This window comes from Rhinoraja longicauda, chromosome 1 (genome assembly GCF_053455715.1).
Source record: "Rhinoraja longicauda isolate Sanriku21f chromosome 1, sRhiLon1.1, whole genome shotgun sequence".
Lineage (NCBI taxonomy): Eukaryota > Metazoa > Chordata > Chondrichthyes > Rajiformes > Arhynchobatidae > Rhinoraja > Rhinoraja longicauda.
Genome location: NC_135953.1, coordinates 140,706,143 through 140,721,630, shown reverse-complemented (window position 1 = coordinate 140,721,630; position 15,488 = coordinate 140,706,143). Strand labels below are relative to the sequence as shown.

The 15,488-nt window shown below is 47.0% G+C and overlaps 1 protein-coding gene across 3 annotated transcripts in view; it reads left to right on the top strand.

Annotated features, from left to right (window-relative positions):
• Positions 1-15,488, top strand: part of g3bp2a (G3BP stress granule assembly factor 2a) — a 42,444-nt gene that overhangs the window by 12,495 nt on the left and 14,461 nt on the right. For 2 of the 3 annotated variants that reach the window (XM_078407611.1, XM_078407593.1), the window contains 6 exons: positions 6,401-6,482; positions 7,309-7,482; positions 9,810-9,897; positions 13,246-13,348; positions 14,397-14,577; positions 14,968-15,069. In XM_078407611.1, coding sequence (XP_078263737.1) covers positions 6,401-6,482; positions 7,309-7,482; positions 9,810-9,897; positions 13,246-13,348; positions 14,397-14,577; positions 14,968-15,069 — 730 coding nt within the window. The remainder of the gene's footprint in view (positions 1-6,400; positions 6,483-7,308; positions 7,483-9,809; positions 9,898-13,245; positions 13,349-14,396; positions 14,578-14,967; positions 15,070-15,488) is intronic. The other variant, XM_078407602.1, reaches the window with a different exon arrangement.

Sequence of the window (15,488 nt, the reverse complement as noted above, 5' to 3'; positions counted from 1 at the left end):
TTACCGAAGCCAATTAACCTACAAACCTGCATGTTTTTGGAGTTTGGGAGGAAACCTGAGCACCCTGAGAACACCCATGCGGTTACAGGGAGAAAGTACAAACTCCATACAGGCAGCACCCGTAGACAGGATTGAACCCGGGTCTCTGGCGCTGTGAGGCAGCAACTCTACCGCTGTGCCACCGTGCCTCCCCCTTAAATTTTCTTAAATCCATTCTGCAATAGATATCTGAAACCAATGTTTCATGCTAGTTTGTCATGCTAGTTTAACTTGATTGTCTTATGATTCTATTAATGTTTCAATGGTTGGTTGAGGGGCTGCCCATGTGGCATTATTTTTTGAAAGACTTGGTGTGTGGGCAGAGGTTGAATAATTTCAATTGTTTGAGAACATTGAGTGTCAAAGTCAGCTTTATTGCTACAATGCATAATGTTTCGTGTATCAAGCCTGAGGGGGTGAAGCAACAATTAATTAAATCGCACCAGTTTGCCAGGGTTAGATATTATACCGCTATCAGTCTACACTGTAGACCACGTTGATTTGAGCAATAGGGGTTTCCAGGACTTCGGCTCGCATTTGATTGCCAAATTAATGCACTTACAAGCTAGAGTCTTTCTGAAGTATAACAGGTGTAGGGCGGTCGCGGTGGCGCAGCGGTAGAGTTGCTGCCTTACAGCGCATGCAGCGCCGGAGACCCGGGTTCCATCCCGACTACGGCACGGTGGCGCAACGGTAGAGTTGCTGCTTTACAGCGAATGCAGCGCCGGAGACTCAGGTTCGATCCTGACTACAGGTGCTGTACTGTAAGGAGTTTGTACGTTCTCCCCGTGACCTGCGTGGGTTTTCTCCGAGATCTTCGGTTTCCTCCCACACTCCAAAGACGTACAGGTATGTAGGTTAATTGACTGGGTAAATGTAAAAATTGTCCCTAGTGTGTGTAGGATAGTGTTAATGTGCGGGGATTGCTGGGCGGCGCGGACTTGGTGGGCCGAAAAGGCCTGTTTCCGCGCTGTATCTGAAATATGAAGAAAAAAAATAAAAAAAATACGGGTGCTGTCTGCACGGAGTCTGTACGTTCTCCCCGTAACCTGCGTGGGTTTTCCCCGAGATCTTCAGATTCCTCCCACACTCCAAAGACGTACATGTTTGTAGGTTAATTGGCTTGGTAAATGTAAAAATTGTCCTTCGTAGGTGTAGGATAGTGTTAATGTGCGGGGATCGCTGGTCGGCGCGGACCTGGTGGGCCGAAGGGCCTGTTTCCGCGCTGTGTCTAAACTAAAGGTTCCTATGTTGGTCAGACCCTGGCTGCTCACAACTTTGGCCCTTCTGCTTCCTCTCCTTTTCTATGTCCACTGTGGTGTAAGTAGTGTTGGTGTGGAACCTCTCTGTCCAGCATCTGGAACATGGATGCATTTGACTTGCAGAAACTCAGGAAGCCCCTGTGAGTGTAAACGAGAGCACAGACATGCAGTTCATGATGGTCCATTATTCTCTTCATCCGTTAGGATGTGTTTTGGGACTGAATTAATGTGTAGTTCCTTGGCACAAGTCAACTGGAAAATTTATTGTGACTGAATCAGGCTTTTGCTGACTAAGCATAATTGAAGCGCAAAAACAATTTTGTTGCCAGGGACTGAGATGGATGAGGGGTGGGTACGAGGGTTGTTATCTGGATGCTTCCAACCTGGCATGGTGTGCAATTCAATTATGTAATCTAGTGATGATGTACAATAAGGTGACCGAGGAGTGGGCAGTTCTGTAGGTTACAATCCAATCTTCCCTGTGATTCCATTGATCCTGCCAATACTTGGTTCGGTTTAGTTTAGAAATGCAGGCCCTTCGACCTGCCAAGTCCAGGTCGACTAACGATCGTCTATCCCGCACGCAGGGGACAATTTACAGAAGCCAATTAACCTACAAACCCGTTAGTCTTTGGAGGGAAACCCATGGAGAAAACCCACGAGGTCACGGGGAGAACGTGCAAACTCCCTACAGACAGCACCCGAGGTCGGGATCGAATCCGGGTCTCTAGCGCTGTGAGGCAGCAACTCCAACGCTGTGCCACTGCCACCTTAATTTGGAATTTGCGCCCCTGCTTTTTGCCGCTTTCCTCGTGTTGGAATTCCTTTTTGCACTGAGGGAATGTTCAGAAAGTTGACCAGAAGGTAGTGTTGCTGCTGTACTGAAATGTGACTATTGTTTTGTAATATATCTGTGACTTCAGAAGTGAAATGGAATTAAGTTACTCTCGGCTAGTAATATTGTTGAGTAATAACCTTTTTTCTGGTTATTCTCCGCAGTTGCATTTATCTAAGTCTTTCATTGAGATTAACTGGAGTGTCTCTGTGTTAAAATATAATCTGTAACAACATTGCGCTGCCCTGCATTCTGTCCCTTTCAGCAGTGACGTTCAGATTAAATAAACTAGATTAAATGTGCTGTCCTTAAAATCATTTAGGGTAGCACAGTGACGCAACTAGTAGAGCAGCTGCCTCACAGCGCCAGAGAATTTAGACGGATGAGAGGGGATCTTATCGAAACATATAAGATTATTAAGGGATTGGACACGTTAGAGGCAGGAAACATGTTCCCGATGTTGGGGGAGTCCAGAACCAGGGGCCACAGTTTAAGAACAAGCGGTAGGCAATTTAGAACGGAGATGAGGAAAAACTTTTTCAGTCAGAGAGTTGTGAATCTGTGGAATTCTCTGCCTCAGAAGGCCATGAAGGTCAATTCTCTGGATGCTTTCAAGAGAGAGCTAGATAGAGCTCTTAAAGATAGCGGAGTCAGTGGGTAAGGGGAGAAGGCAGGAACGGGGTACTGATTGAGAATGATCAGCCATGATCACATTGAATGGTGGTGCTGGCTCGAAGGGCCGAATGGCCTACCCCTGCACCTGTTTTCTATTGTCCTGGGTTTGATCCTGTCTTTGGCTGCTGTCTGTCTTGAGTTTGCTTGTCCGTCCTGTGACCTCGTGGGTTTCCTTCTGGTGCTCCGATTTTGTCCCACACCCCAAAGATGGCCTCTGTAAATTGCCGCTAGTGTGTAAGGACTGGATGCGAAAGTGGAATAACACAGAACTGGTGTAAAAGGTTGATCAAACATAGGCATGGACTCCTGTGTAGGAAGGAACTGCAGATGCTGGTTTACTTCGAAGAGAGACGCAAAATGGTGGTGTACCTCAGCGGGACAGGCAGCATCTCTGGAGAGAAGGAATGCGTGACGTTTCGGGTCGAGACCCTTCTGAATCTCTCCAGAGATGCTGCCCGCCCCCCTGAGTTACTGGTGTTTTGTGTCCATCGTCGGCGTGGGCTGAACAGCACCTCATATTTCGCCTGGGCAGCTTGCAGCCCAGCGGTATGAACATTGACTTCTCCAACTTTAGATAGTTCCTCTGTCCCTCTCTTCCCCTCCCGTTCCCAGTTCTCCCTCTATCTTCCTGTCTCCACCTATATCCTTCCTTTGTCCCGCCCCCCTGACATCAGTCTGAAGAAGGGTCTCGACCCGAAACGGCACCCATTCCTTCTCTGCTGAGATGCTGCCTGACCTGCTGAGTTACTCCAGCATTTTGTGAATAAATACCTTCGATTTGTACCAGCATCTGCAGTTATTTTCTTACACTCGTGGGCTGAAGGCCTGTTTCTATGCTGCATTTCTAAACAAAACTTTGCTTGACCAATGTCAAAGAGAGCGGTTGATTTGTACCATGAGCAAGATTTTTGATACTGTTCTCTCAATATTTTTTTAATTTCTTCGCTTGGTTTATGAATATCAGTTAATATTTGCCAAGACTGTCTCCGCTCTGTCTCCTGTTGGCCCACATAAATTCTGTTCTCAGTAGCTGGCCAGCTAATTCTGTGCTACCTTGTTATTTGGAATTTATTGCACATATTACATAATCCATGATCGAGAAGGTACAAGTTTATAATGTCAATCTTTAGTTTTGTATGTGGGTTCTGATATTCTGCACTGCTTTAGAGATATAGTGCGGAAATGGGCCCTTTGGCCCTCCGGGACTGCACCGACCAGCGATTACCCCATACACTAGGGACACTTTCGCAATTTTACCAAAGCCAATTAACCTACAGACAGACCTGTATGTCTTTGGAGTGTGGGAGGAAACCGGAGCACCAGGAGAAAACCCACACAGTCACAGGGAGAACGTGCAGACTCCGTGGAGACAGCATCCGTAGTCAGGATCAAACCTGCATCTCTGGGTCAACTACTATGATTTAGATTTAGATTTAGAGATACAGCGCAGAAACAGGCCCTTCGGCCCACCGACCAACAAACACAAGCACCCCCCACAGATGCAATTTCAAATTGATGTACTGTAAATACCCCTACAATGACCAGTCACAATTGCAGCTCTCCCTGAGAAATTGTTCATTACACGAACAGATTTGTGATCTGTTTAATGAACGATACTTTATTGTCACAGTGAAATGCTTTGCTTTACGTACAACCGAGGCAGTACACAAGTGTTGGCGCGTTTTTGCGCCAACAAAGTTAAAAAAGACCTAACAGTCCTATCTACTGCCTGCCACCTCACATGGCAGCAGAACCCACCCACACCGGATCCCTCCATTGCTGACCCTGGACCACCTCCCTTTTGGTCACTCCTCGTTCTTGGCGGGGCGGTTCCCATTAACGCCGGTGGCTTGAGGCCGCCTCACAAACACGATGGGTGAGTCGGGTCCGCTGCACGGCGGACGTGTCCCGGCCTGGTGCTCTCCGAGAGCACCCCTGGCCAAATGAACAGTGATGTACTGCTTGGTACTGACTTCCAGTACTGTTTGTCCAGCTGCTTTGCGTTAATGCCTGAAGACAAATGCATGAGCTGTTCTTTATTTATCTTCTGCTTACTCCATGTATGTTTAAGAGGAGTTTTTACTGAGCAATTCCTTCCTCCTCTCTTTGCATTCTCTCTAGCTAAAGTGTGTGGCTGTCTTATTCCTGCTTGCCAGTTTTAGAATGCATGTGCAGGGCTGACCATTTTGCACCCATCCATAAATAAGATTGTCCACGATTGTGTCTCGTTTAGAGATGCTACTGCAGGGAATCGGGGCCTTTGCCTGCTGAGTCCATGCCAACCATTGATCACCTGTTCATACTAGTTCATTGTGAGGTAAGATGAAGGGTTACATTCCAATTGGTGTTGGAAGAATGACAATATATCCAAAGCAACTTCACCTCTCCACATTCTCCAGAGATGTTGCCTGACCCACTGAGTTAGTCTCCAGAACTTTGAGTCTTTTTTTGTAAACCAACATCTGCAGGTTCCTCGTGTCTTCAATAGACGAGCCATGCCCTGGGTTCCATGAAGAGCTAAAAGGAAAAAACTGCTGAAAAATGTTCCTGTTTCTGCAGAGGCTGCTGTGGATTTCGAGCATTTTGTTTTACCTCAGATATGGAGCATTGGTATTAGTTTGTAGAAGCTGTTTGTCTCATGAGAGTGCAAGCAGTCCAGGTGGAGTTAGGGTCGCTCCAATGTAGCATCCCTGGTGGGGGTATAGGATGCAGGTTTAATGACGACTGATAGTGCAGGAAGAGGGACTGGCCTTCACTTGATTCATATTTTGGGCGGTCACGGTGGCGCAGCCGTAGAGTTGCTGCCTTTACAGCGAATGCAGCGCCGGAGACCCAGGTTCCATCCCGGCTACGGGTGCTGTCCGTATGGAGTTTGTACGTTCTCCCCGTGACCTGCGTGGGTTTTCTCCGAGATCTTCAGTTTGCTCCCACACTCCAAAGACGTGCCGGTTTGTGGGTTAATTGGCTGGGTAAATGTAAAAAAAATTGTCCTTAGTGGGTGTAGGATAGTGTTAATGTGCGGGGATCACTGGGCGGCACGGACTTGGAGGGCCGGAAAGGCCTGTTTCCGGCTGTATATATATGATATGATATGATTGTAGCCGAATAACCGTCAGCAAGGGGATGTGTTCTCTTTAATGAGATTTGTGTGTTAACTTGCCAATGGCTGTAAACGGGTTCTGTTAAACAACACTTCAGCTCCATGCAATAAAAAGAACTGTAGATGCTGGTTTATACCAAAAGATAGACACAAAATGCTGGAGTAACTCAGCAGGCCAGGCAGCATCTGGAGAAAATGGATAGGTGGTTTTGGGTTAGTCTGAAGAAGGGTTCCGACCCCAAATGTCATCTATCCATGTTCTCCAGAGATGCTGCCTGACCTGCTTGAGTTACTCCAGCACTTTGTGTCTATCCTCAGCTCCATGCATTGGACAAGAGCTGCAGCGACCACCTCTTGATTGAACATCAAATGAGCTAAATTCCAGTATTAATGTGGTTTTTCATTGAGATTCTAACTTAAATGTGCTGTTCTTTAACTGAAGGATTGCCAATGATTGGTTTGCCTCACTTGCAATGATTCTGCCTACAGGTTTTATGGTAGGACCTCCTCTTATGTTCATGGTGGTTTGGATGGCAGTGGGAAGCCCACAGAAGCAGTTTATGGGCAGGCTGTAAGTATTTGTGATTTATTTTTTGACTGATTATTATTAAAATGTCATGCAGCAATGGAATAGTTTGGAATTTGTTAATGTAAAACACTGGTGCACTGAGCAGATTTGCTTTTAAGTTCATTGTAGTATGATTAATAAAAATGAACTGCAGATCGTGGTTTATGCCAAAGGTAGACACAAAGTGCTGGAGTAACTCAGCGGCTCAGGCAGCATCTCTGGAGAACATGGACACAGAGTGCTGGAGTAACTCAGCGGGTCAGGCAGCATCTCTGAAGAACATGGACACAGAGTGCTGGAGTAACTCAGCGGCTCGGCCAGCATCTCTGGAGAACATGGACACAGAGTGCTGGAGTAACTCAGCAGGTTAGGCAGCATCTCTGGAGAACATGGACAGGTGATGTTTCGGGTCGGGACCTGTCTTCAGACATTGTGTATCATTATCATTCGGTATCACTTCATTCAGTATCAATATTAATTCAGTATCGTTGCAGTATGAATTGGTTTGGCTTCCCCCATTGAAGACATGCCTTTGTAAACACTAGGAAATGGAACATAATTCACTACTGTGTGTGTCAGTATGGATACATCTTTCTTTCTGATGTCCTTGTAGCTGATGTAACACTCTGTTTCCATGGTCCATTTTCTTTCCCTCTTCCGTGATCTTGCAAAAATAATCGCTGAAGCCGTTAATGAATCACGTACTTGGATCCCCGCGCCCGTGTCCTTTTGCGTATTAACCTGCAGTTTATTTTATCGATAAGACTTTCTTTTCTTCTGTGTTTGGGGCACATTGATAGTAAAACTCTCTGGGGCCTTGTTGTCGCAGGAGATCCACAAGAAGGTGATGACCCTTCAGTTCAGCGACTGCCACACCAAGATTCGCCATGTGGATGCACACGCCACCCTCAGTGATGGAGTGGTTGTGCAGGTGATGGGCGAGCTGTCAAATAACGGTCAGCCAATGAGGAAATTCATGCAGACCTTTGTCTTGGCACCAGAGGTATGCTGTTTTATGTAGAAAAATAATCACTTGCTTTCTGACGTTGCGATACAGTCAAGAATCGGATTACGCGCAAAGTGTTACAAGGACCTCTAAAATTATAAAAGGACTGGACAAGCTAGACGCAGGAAAAATGTTCCCAATGTTGGGGGAGTCCAGAACCAGGGGCCACAGTCTAAGAATAAAGGGGAGGCCATTTAAAAGTCTACATAGTTTAGAGGGATATGGGATATGAGAGCTCGGAAATGTTTAGAAGGATAGGTTCATCTTTATTCTTGTCATGTGTACCCAGGTACCATGAGAAAGCAATGTTTTGAATGCTAATGAACAGATAAAAGGTTCACCAGGTTAATCCCCGGGATGGCGGAACTGTCATATGAGGAAAGATTGGAAAGACTGGGCTTGTATTCACTGGAGTTTCGAAGGATGAGAGGGGATCTTATAGAGACGTATAAAATTATAAAAGGACTGGACAAGCTAGATGCAGGAAAAATGTTCCCAATGTTGGGGGAGTCCAGAACCAGGGGGCACAATCTAAGAATAAAGGGGAGGCCATTTAAAACTGAGGTGAGAAGAAACTTTTTCACCCAGAGTTGTGAATTTGTGGAATTCTCTGCCACAGAAGGCAGTGGAGGCCAATTCACTGGATGAATTTAAAAGAGAGTTAGATAGAGCTCTAAGGACTAACGGAATCAAGGGATATGGGGTGAAGGCAGGCACGGGTTACTGATTGTGGATGATCAGCCATGATCACAATAAATGGTGGTGCTGGCTCGAAGGGCCAAATGGCCTCCTCCTGCACCTATTTTCTATGTTTCCATGTTTCACTGTGTCTTGGTGCATGTGACAATAATCTTATCTTATGGAGGTGTACAAATTCATGAGAGGAATAAATTGGGTGAATGCACAGTCTTTTGCCCAGAGTAGGGGAATCAAAAACCAGAGATCATAAGTTCATGGGGGGGGGGGGGGAGAGATGTAACGGGAAGCTGAGGGGGGTAACTCTTTTACACAAAAGCTGGTGGGTGTGTGGAACGAGCTGCTGGAGGAGGTAGTTGAGGCACGTACTATTGCAACGTTTCAGAAACATTTAGACAGGTACTTGGAATAGGGAAGGCTTAGAGAGATATAGGCCAAAAGCAGGCAGGTGGGGCTAGCGTAGCTGGGGCATGTTGGCCGGCATGGGCAATTTGGGCCGAAGCGTCTGTTTCCCCGCTCTTTTAGTGCTATGACTCTAATAAAGCTAGATAGAGCTCTTAAGGATAGCGGAGTCAGAGGGTATGGGGAGAAGGCAGGAACAGGGTACTGATTGAGAATGATCAGCCATGATCACATTGAATGGCGGTGCTGGCTCGAAGGGCCGAATGGCCTCCTCCTGCACCTATTGTCTATTGTCTAAACTAATACCAGATTATTGCAGCACTTTCAACAGTTCAACAGAGCTTTATTTGTCATTCGGTACCAAGGTACCGAACGAAACTACATAGCAGTCACACACAAAAAAGAACACAAGACACATGACCCCAACACAAACGTCCATCACAGTGACTCCAAACACCCCCTCACTGTGATGGAGGCAACAAAACTTCCACTCTCTTCCCCACGCCCACGGACAGACAGCTCGTCCTCGACCGACCCACACAGTCCCCGCAAGGGGATGGAAGTCCCCGCGGCCGAGTCGCACCGGGCGCTGAGACGTCTCGCGGCCGAACCGGGCGGTGGAAGGCCCCGCGACCGAGCCGTGCGCAGCTAAGTCCCGCAGCCGAGCCGCACCGGGCGATGTTAGGCCCTGCGGCCGAGCCGCACCGGGCGATGTTAAGTCCAGCGGCCGAGCCGCACCGGGCGATGTTAGGCCCCGCGGCCGTGAGGAAGAGACCTAAAAGAGAAAGGTTTCCCCCACCCCCCCACCACCATCCCCCCACCCCCCACACACACACAACCAAAAAAAAAAAAAAACCATCCCAACACCGACACACAACAAAAAAAAGGAAAAAAGACGAACAGACTGCTAGCGAGCCGCAGCCGTTAGGCGCCGCCACTTCCGCTATTCTGCACTGCAATCGATGTTCAGCCTTTCATTAACGGCACTCAGTGCCTCCAGTGTTAGTTTTTAGTTTTTAAAATAGTTTTTACCGAGTGTTAATATGTTTGATTGCTTTGCTGGTGTTTACATTGGCACAGGTTGGGATTTGGTTTGTAAAGTTGCGTTGGCCCAGGGTGGAGAGCGGGTTGTCCGAGTGCAGTGGATTGTATTATTGCTGCCCAACTTCAGCAGAGCTGCTAAAGCTGTTGACGGAGGCTAACTTTTGTTCTTTTCAAAAACACAGGGTTCTGTTCCAAACAAATTCTACGTCCACAATGATATATTCCGCTACCAGGATGAAGTGTTTGACTCCGACGCTGAACTGGAAGAAGGTAAGAGGTTGCAAGTGTACACAAGCAATGTGCTGCAGGCTGAAATATTTTCAGTTTGGCATAAACAAAAACTAATTGATTTTCACGTTGGAATGCGGTTGCAAATGAGAACTGTTTGTTATTTAGAAGCTGGAGTTGGGTCAATTATTTGGTCTGTTTGTGTCACGGCCTGCATGGTTTCCAGGAGAGGCTCGCCTGGTATCCGCAGTTCCACGTCAACATGCAGATCAAACCCTGTGCCATTTCCGATGATGCTGAAGGTACAGACAGAGTCCGTCCACCTTGACAAAGTAGTAATGGCCAGGCCCAGTTGCCTTTTCAGGGACTGCAGCATTCCAGCTTTTGCCTGCTGTCTATTCAGGAATGGCAAGAGAGCTGTGTGTCAGGAACGCAGGACAGAACAGCACAGGAACAGGCCCTTTAGCCCACAATGTTTGTGCAGAACGTGATGCTGAGACAAACTCTTGTCTGCCTGCATATAATCAATTTCCCTCCATTTCCTGCATATCTATAAAATTACAACAGGATCATGATCAGCTGGGCAAGTGGGGGTGAGGAATGGTTAATGGAATTTAATGCAGATAAATGCAGGCCTTGCGTCAAACCAGGGCAGGACCTTCACAGTAAATGGCACGACCTGGGGGAGTGTTGTAAAGCAGAAGGGTCGAGGAGTGCAGGTACATAGTTCCTTGAAGCGGTATCACAGGTAGACAGGTTGGTCAAGAAGGCTTTCGGTACATTTGCCTTCATCAGTAAAGGTTTTGAGAATAGAAGTTGAGATGTTATGTTACAGTTGTCCAAGACGTTTGTAAGGCCACATTTGGAGTAGTGTTCAGTTTCGATCTTGAGGGAATAGGAAACATGAATGCACAGACTCTTTTACCCAGAGTAGGAGAATCAAGAATCAAGAGGACACAGGTTTTAGATGAGGGGAAAGATTTAAAGGGCACTTTTTTCACACAAATGGTGGTGGGTATATGGAACGAGCTGCCAGAGGAGGTAGATGAGACGGCTACTATAAAAACATTTGGACAGGTACATGGATAGGAAGGCCAGTGGGATATGGGCATAATGTGGGTTGGTAGGACTAGTGTAGATGGGGCACCTTGGTCGGCATGGGCAAGCTGGGCCGAAGCACCTGTTCCCATGTTGCATCTCTAAACTAAACTAATCAGTACTTTGGAACATTCCCCTGATCAATATTTAAACCACCTGAATTCAACAAGGTAACTGAGGCTGTGGTGTACTCGACCTGGCAGCAGCACTGCTGTAGCCAGCTGCCTCTCATCCCTCCATCCCAGGCCCGCTCCCTGCCTTTGCAGCCTTCCTTTTACCGTGCTCCTCCCATACATGATCGTGCATTTGCCTCACCTTGTGCTTGCTTCCATTCTTGATCCTGGCCCCTTCCCCCTTAGTTTTTCTGTCTTTATCCTCCTTCCAATCTGTTAAGTCTTCTTTTTTGTCCTCTCGCCTTCCAACTCCTCTCCTGGCTCCTCAAAGGCATCCAACCACCTCTGTTGTGCCTGACTACTTTTGTCGGCACATAGTTATACCAAGAATAATTTTTTATATATATAGCACGATACCTCATGGCAGTGTATTCAACAAGGTTTGATCACAAGCTACGAGCAACACCGTACAGCACAGGAGCTGGCCCTTCGGCCCACAATTCCAACGCCGAACATGATGCCAAGACCAAAGACGGACACAATGTGCTGGAGTAACTCAGTGGGTCAGGCATCATCTCTGGTGGAAAAGGATCGGTGACGCCTTGGGTCGGCCCCCTTCTTCAGTCTCCTACTCGATGCCAAGACCAACTCTTATCTGCTTGCACGTTATCCATATCCCTTCCATGTCCACGAGCCCGTCGAAAAGTCTGAGCGCGGGTTCCTCCGTGTCTTAAAGACGAGAGATATTTTTAGGGAATTCCAGAATAGTTCGTGGAACTTGAAGTCACAGCTGTCAGCGGCGGGACAGAAATAGATTTGGAAAAGAGACGGAGCCCAAAATTGCAGGCACAAAAGGTATCATGCTGGAAGTTAAAGAGACAGAGAAAGCAAGTCTATTTGAAAATATGAATGTGCATATTAAAGTCAAGATTTATTGAATTGGGCAGTGACCACATGAGTGATAAGTTAACAGTGGTGTGTACATTAATAAGCTGCAGGGCTGTAGATTTACTGATGCATGCCATCAGATGTACTGAGAGTGGTTGAAGCTGACCAGGGGTGCAGTAGGATAATGGAGTGTTGAGCTAACAAGGGCATCTATGACAGTTTTGGCAACAGGTGAGCTGAGGCTGGACGATAGAGATGATGGCCAAGGATGTGTGTGAAGTTCATCTCTCGGACAAACGGGCAAGGTGGTGAATAGTTGTGTAGGAAAATAACTGCAGATGCTGGTGCAAATCGAAGGTATCTCAACGAGCTGGAGTAACTCAGCAGGTCAGGCAGCACCTCAGGAGAGAAGGAATGGGTGACGTTTCGGGTCGTGACCCTTCTTCAGTCTGAAGAAGGGTCTCGACCCGAAAAGTGGCCCATTCCGTCTCTCCTGAGATGCTGCCTGACCTGCTGAGTTACTGCAGCTTTTTGTGATACCTTCAAGGTGGTGAATAGTCTCATTTGGTTTCAGATGCTTCATCTAGTTTAGTTTAGAGATACAGTGTGGAAACAGGCCCTTTCGGCCCATCGGGTCCGCGCCGACCAGCGATCCCCGCACGTTAACACTATCCTACACCATTTACCAAGCCAATTAACCTACAAACCTATACGTCTTTGGAGTGTGGGAGACAACCAAAGGTCTCGGAGAAAACCCACGCAGGTCACGGGGAACATACAAACTCCGTAAAGACAGCGCCCGTAGTCGGGATCGAACCTGGGTGTCCGGCGCTGCATTCGCTGTAAGGCGGCAACTCTACTGCTGCGCCAATGGGGGTCACGGAGGGGGGGAGGGGGGGAAAGGAGAGTGAGAGATGGAACTGGTGACAAAGAATTGGAAGCCCCTGCAAGTGTGAACTGTTATGATAACTCAAGTACACGATATAATCAATGCTGGTCAAGAGGGCAGTGTTCCACAATGAGGAATCATTCCAGCTCCCACAGGAGCAGGCACCCACAGCTGTCTGGTGTTGAGGATTCTAAACACATCGCCCCGAGTGAAGAATTGTCTTTGTGGCAACCACTTGATCCTGAAACGAATGGTTGAAAATTAGTTGTCATTTTAGTTTTTTGAATGTTTAAAGATGTCTGAGTGTCACACCTGAAAGCATGACAGTGAGTCTTTCTCTCACATCAGTTTTGACGTCGGTCTAGACGAGTTCATCTCTTTAATTCCCCTGCACTTTTTTAGAGTCTGAAGAGGAAGTCGAGGAGGAGCCGGAAGAGCCACAACTCTCTCCTGAACCCGTGCAGGAAAACACGAACAATACTTACTATGAGTCTCACCCTGTCAGGTAAAAACCTTCAACATTGTAAGTCACAGCATAACGATCATTATTGCATTGGAAAGCAATTAAATGGCTTGAAAGCGCACAACTCCATTGAACCTTCCCCCTCTTGCCTTATAGCTGTGCGCTCTAGTGTTGGACCTTTCCACCTTGAGTAGCAGGTCTGTCTGCTGTGACTCATGCTCTATCCCACCACAATTCATTGATAGTCTTAAAGTTCAGTGAGATTAATTGCACTTTCCAGCCCTCGGTCACTACACTGGAGGATCACTGCACCATGGGTACTCTACTTTTTTAAACTGCTCGTTGTTTCTATCTCCATGCCGTTTAGCTTAGATTAGTTCAGAGATGCAGCGTGGAAACAGGCCCTTTGGCCCACGAGTCCGCGTCGACCAGTGATCCCCGTTTACTAGCCCTATCCTACACACACTAGGGGCAATTTACAATTTTTACCAAAGTCAATTAATCTACAAATCAGTACGTCTATACAAAGCGGGAGGAAACCGGGGCACCCAAGGGAAAACCCACGCAGGTCACGGGGAGAACGTACAAACTCCGTACAGACAGCACCTGTGGTCAGGATGGAACCCGGGTCTCTGGAGCTGTGAGGCAGCAACTCTACCGCTGTACCATCCTACATAAGAGCGGAGATTTTAGATGGTTCACCACTAGCTTTTCCTTTCCTCTCATTTTTTTTGTTCACCATTTAACTTTAAATCCATTTCTCTAAGTTCTTGACTCCTCGGCCTCTTTCCCCAGCCAGGGGCTCAATCCTGCTTCTAACACTCAGTGTAGAACTGAGTTGGAAGGTAGTATGGTGAGGCATTCTGTGTCTCTGTTATTTACTCAGCAACCTTCTCTGCTGACAATTGATTCCGTGCCTTTGTGCTGATTTGAGACTGATTGTAGCAAATGTATGCCCTTTTGTATTTTGCGTACATCGCCTCTCCCATCCGCGCGTGCCATTGCAGCTGCCGTACGTTGAGGTGGGGACACACGCGCAGGAGTCTGTGTGCTAAAGTCGTGCCAGTCTTAAATTTGCTTCGGTCCACAGTAACGGTGTGGAGGAGTCGCTGGAGGAGCCAGCCGCAGAGCCAGAACCCGAGCCCGAATCGAAAGCCGAGGAGGTAAAGCCCGCGCCGGAGCTGGTGGAGAACGCGGCGGTGGCGTTGGAGGAGAAAGCTCCGTCGCCCGCTCCGGTGGAACCCACTTCTCAGCCCCAAGAACCGCCCAAGGTTAGCACCAGTCATCTTCTTCACTTAGGTTATCCTATTAGGCTTAGGCTTTCCCTATCTTTGTAGATCATTGTCAAATTTAAAGATAGAAGTGCACTTGTAGCTAAAATGCAGACAGGGCTTCAAAAAACACAAACACAACTTTGTACAGGTTAGTCAATGTTTCCTAATGAACCATAGTTACACAAGGTGAAATCGGGTAAGTTGTAGTTTAAATTTGACCTCCATTGCATATATATCTAGAAATGTTAAATGCAATTTCCCAGCGTAATTATCACCAATAAGGTGCATGACTAAAATCTTACCCTAATCACAGGCTGAGGATTTTTTGTATTTGAGGGAATGCTTGTTACCTGTTAGTAGCATAGGTATGTGTTGCATTCTCTGCAGGCTTTCTCCTGGGCCTCAGTGACCAGTAAAAACCTGCCTCCTAGTGGTACAGTTGCTTCCTCTGGAATTCCTGCCCATGTTGTTAAAGCACCAGCCTCACAGGTAATCTGTGAATGGACCTGCTTATTAAGATATTTTTTATTGCTTTTCTTCAAAAGAAAAGCTGAGAAATTCTGTCTGTTTATCAATTTGGGTTAGGTAACTATATTTTAAAAGTAAATGATGAGCAGAGATGTTTGTGTTAGTTATTGCTAGCTCGTAGCGCAAACGCTCGATGAAGTAATAATGTCAGCCAGCAAAAAAAAAAAAAACCAAAAAAAAAAAAACCAGGGCGGTGACTTCTTCAGCCAGGGAGTGGAAACTGTTAAATGTTCTCGGTCACTGAACTAAGATACGAGAGGGATGAGTTCTCTTTGAGAAATTGTGTGTGTGTTTTTGAACCATTGAACCATTGTAGCAACTTCACTTTCTTTTTATTCTCTTTCCATTACCCCCTCCTTCCTCCCGCCCCCCTTCCTTCC